The following is a 2,492-nucleotide window of genomic DNA, read 5'->3' as shown; positions in this document are numbered from 1 at the left end:
CTTTGGGAGGCCGAGGCGGGTGGATCACGAGGTCAGGAGATCGAGATCATCCTGGCTAACACGGTGAAACCCCGTCTCTACTAAAAATACAAAAATTAGCCAGGAGTGGTGGCGGGCACCTGCAGTTCCAGCTACTCGGGAGGCTGAGGCAGGAGAATGGCATGAACCCGGGAGGCAGAGCTTGCAGTGAGCTGAGATTGAGCCACTGCACTCCAGCCTGAGCAACAGAGCGAGACAGGGCTGGGGCCTCCAGGAAGAGGCCTCCTGGTCTCAGCTATCGTGAAGCTTAAGGGCTTGAGCTCTTTCAGAGCCCAGAGGGAAGAGGGCGGCTGCTGGGGGCACCTCACTGAGGGGTGCATAGTTGGAGGCGGTCTGCCTTGGCTTGGGCTGATCGGCTTTCCCAGCAGGTAGAGCGGTCAGCGTGGCAGAGAGGCTGGAGCAGACTCCTACCCCTCCACTGAGGGACTGCCTGGGATGTTTTTTTAAGCTCTGAACATTTTCCAGTGGACTAACAGTTCACACTGATGAACAGCTGGAGCTGCAAGCAGACTTTATATCATATACAGCATTCTTAAACCTAGAGTCAGGCCTGCGGCCCCTCACCAGGCAGGTAATTGTTTTCCTGCAGGACCACAGCCGCTTTGTCAACTGTGTGCGATTCTCTCCTGATGGAAACAGATTTGCCACAGCCAGTGCTGACGGCCAGGTAAGACCTGGGATGGGTTTTAGGGTGGAGATTGGCTTGTCTGCCTGCTCCCGTGACCGCTCAGAGCCACAGGCTAGTCCTGACATGCAGAACTTAGACGTCGCCCTCCCCATCTCTGCAGACGTGTGGTCAGAGCCCAGTAAACGCATGTCTGCTTTTAAACCACACTGGGAGCTCAGTCTGTTAGCCCTCGTTTTCTAGAGCCACACAGTCCATGGAGAAACTGCTTACACACACGTGACCCACATGTTTTTATTTCTTGGAAGATATACATCTATGATGGGAAGACTGGGGAGAAGGTGTGCGCGCTGGGCGGAAGCAAGGCCCATGACGGTGGGATTTACGCCGTGAGTATGAGTGTGGTTCCCAGCCTAGTGGTAGGAATTTGGCCGAGTCCATGTGTCAGTCCATCCATACTCAATCTGGAGTTAGACAAAAACTTGAAATGAGGGGCTACAAGTCACGGCGGTTTTATGCCTTTGCCCAGAAAAACTTTAAGGTTGCAGTGAGGTGATGGGAGAAGGTAGTGGCTGGAACAGGAGACCTGGAGGTGGGTTTTGTCCTTGCCTCACTCACGTCCCACCCCCTCTGGGCTCCTTCTGTCCTACTCAGAAACAGTGGCAGTGGACAAGCTGCTTTTGGGGGTCTCTCTCCAGTCTAGTCCTCTGGCCCATGACACACTGCTTTTCTCTGAATAGATTAGCTGGAGTCCCGACAGCACCCATTTGCTTTCTGCTTCTGGGGACAAAACTTCCAAGATTTGGGACGTCAACGTGAACTCCGTGGTCAGCACATTTCCCATGGGCTCCACGGTTCTGGACCAGCAGCTGGGCTGCCTATGGCAGAAGGACCACCTGCTCAGTGTCTCCCTGTCCGGGTACATCAACTATCTGGACAGAAACAACCCCAGCAAGCCCCTGCGCGTTATCAAGGTAAGGCCTGCCCTGGGGAAGGCTCTGTCCCCTGGGTGGGCAGGGAAGAGCCCAGTGTGGCCAGCGAGGAAGGGAACCGAGGGAAGGCCAGGTGGAAGCTGAAAAGGTGTCCTCAGGCCTCCTTGGCCCTTGGGGTTTTGGTGGAAGGGTGGGATGCTGGTTGCTTTCTTGGGACATGAGTTTAGCCATGGTGGCAGGCCAGGTGCCAAGCTCCCCTTGAGCTACTGTAAGAGCTGGAGCCTAGGGATTCGGGGCAGTGGCCATCGCCCCCAGCTGTTGAGAGCGGTTACTTCCTGCAGGGCTCGGCCTTCCCTGAATTGGGAGTCTGCAGCCTGTGCTTCACCTGACTGCAGGCAAGAGCAGGAGCTCACTGAGCGCCAGGGCGGGTGAGGGGGCATCACGGAGGTCCAGGGGCAGGAGGAGGAGGAAGAGCAGGTGGCCTTGGGCCTGGGCCTTGGGGCTGCCTGGGGTTTGAATGTGGGCAGGGTGTGAAGGAGATACTGGAGTTGCATGAGGGAGCGATGGGATCAGGAGGAAAGGAAGTTAGAATCATGCACGGGGCCCAGGTGTGAAGGCCCCGAATGCCAGCCTGGGGAGGAGCAAGGCACCTGCTTCTAAACCCTAACCCGGAAGGATTCACTTGAGCCAGAGGCTCCCTGTGTTCCATTGGCTGGAGGGGTCCTACCTTCTCCCTCCATCCACACCAGCCAAGTTGACGCCTCTGGGAATCTCGCAACTGGACAGGAGCCAGAGCAGGGGTCCCTTCCGTATCCTCAGGGCCTGCTCTGACAGCAGCACCCACTCCTGCTTCCCACACTGCATCTGCTGGGAACTCCAAGTCAGGTTTCCCCAGC

The 2,492-nt window shown here is 56.8% G+C and overlaps 1 protein-coding gene across 2 annotated transcripts in view; it reads left to right on the top strand.

The window, feature by feature from the left end:
- Nucleotides 1–2,492, top strand: part of WDR1 (WD repeat domain 1) — a 39,281-nt gene that overhangs the window by 23,277 nt on the left and 13,512 nt on the right. Inside the window, exons 2-4 of one of the 2 annotated variants that reach the window (XR_001006862.1) lie at nt 629–706; nt 973–1,053; nt 1,410–1,638. Coding sequence is in view for 1 of the 2 variants with exons in the window: in XM_011987818.1 (XP_011843208.1) it covers nt 1,507–1,638 (132 nt within the window). In the remaining variant the exon portion in view is untranslated. Of the gene's footprint in view, nt 1–628; nt 707–972; nt 1,054–1,404; nt 1,639–2,492 lie in introns of both variants that reach the window. The other variant, XM_011987818.1, reaches the window with a different exon arrangement.

Source organism: Mandrillus leucophaeus, unplaced genomic scaffold (assembly GCF_000951045.1).
Source record: "Mandrillus leucophaeus isolate KB7577 unplaced genomic scaffold, Mleu.le_1.0 Scaffold317, whole genome shotgun sequence".
NCBI classification, from domain to species: Eukaryota; Metazoa; Chordata; class Mammalia; order Primates; family Cercopithecidae; genus Mandrillus; species Mandrillus leucophaeus.
The sequence above is the reverse complement of the archived record's forward strand: the minus strand, read 5'-3'. Positions and strand labels throughout refer to the sequence as shown.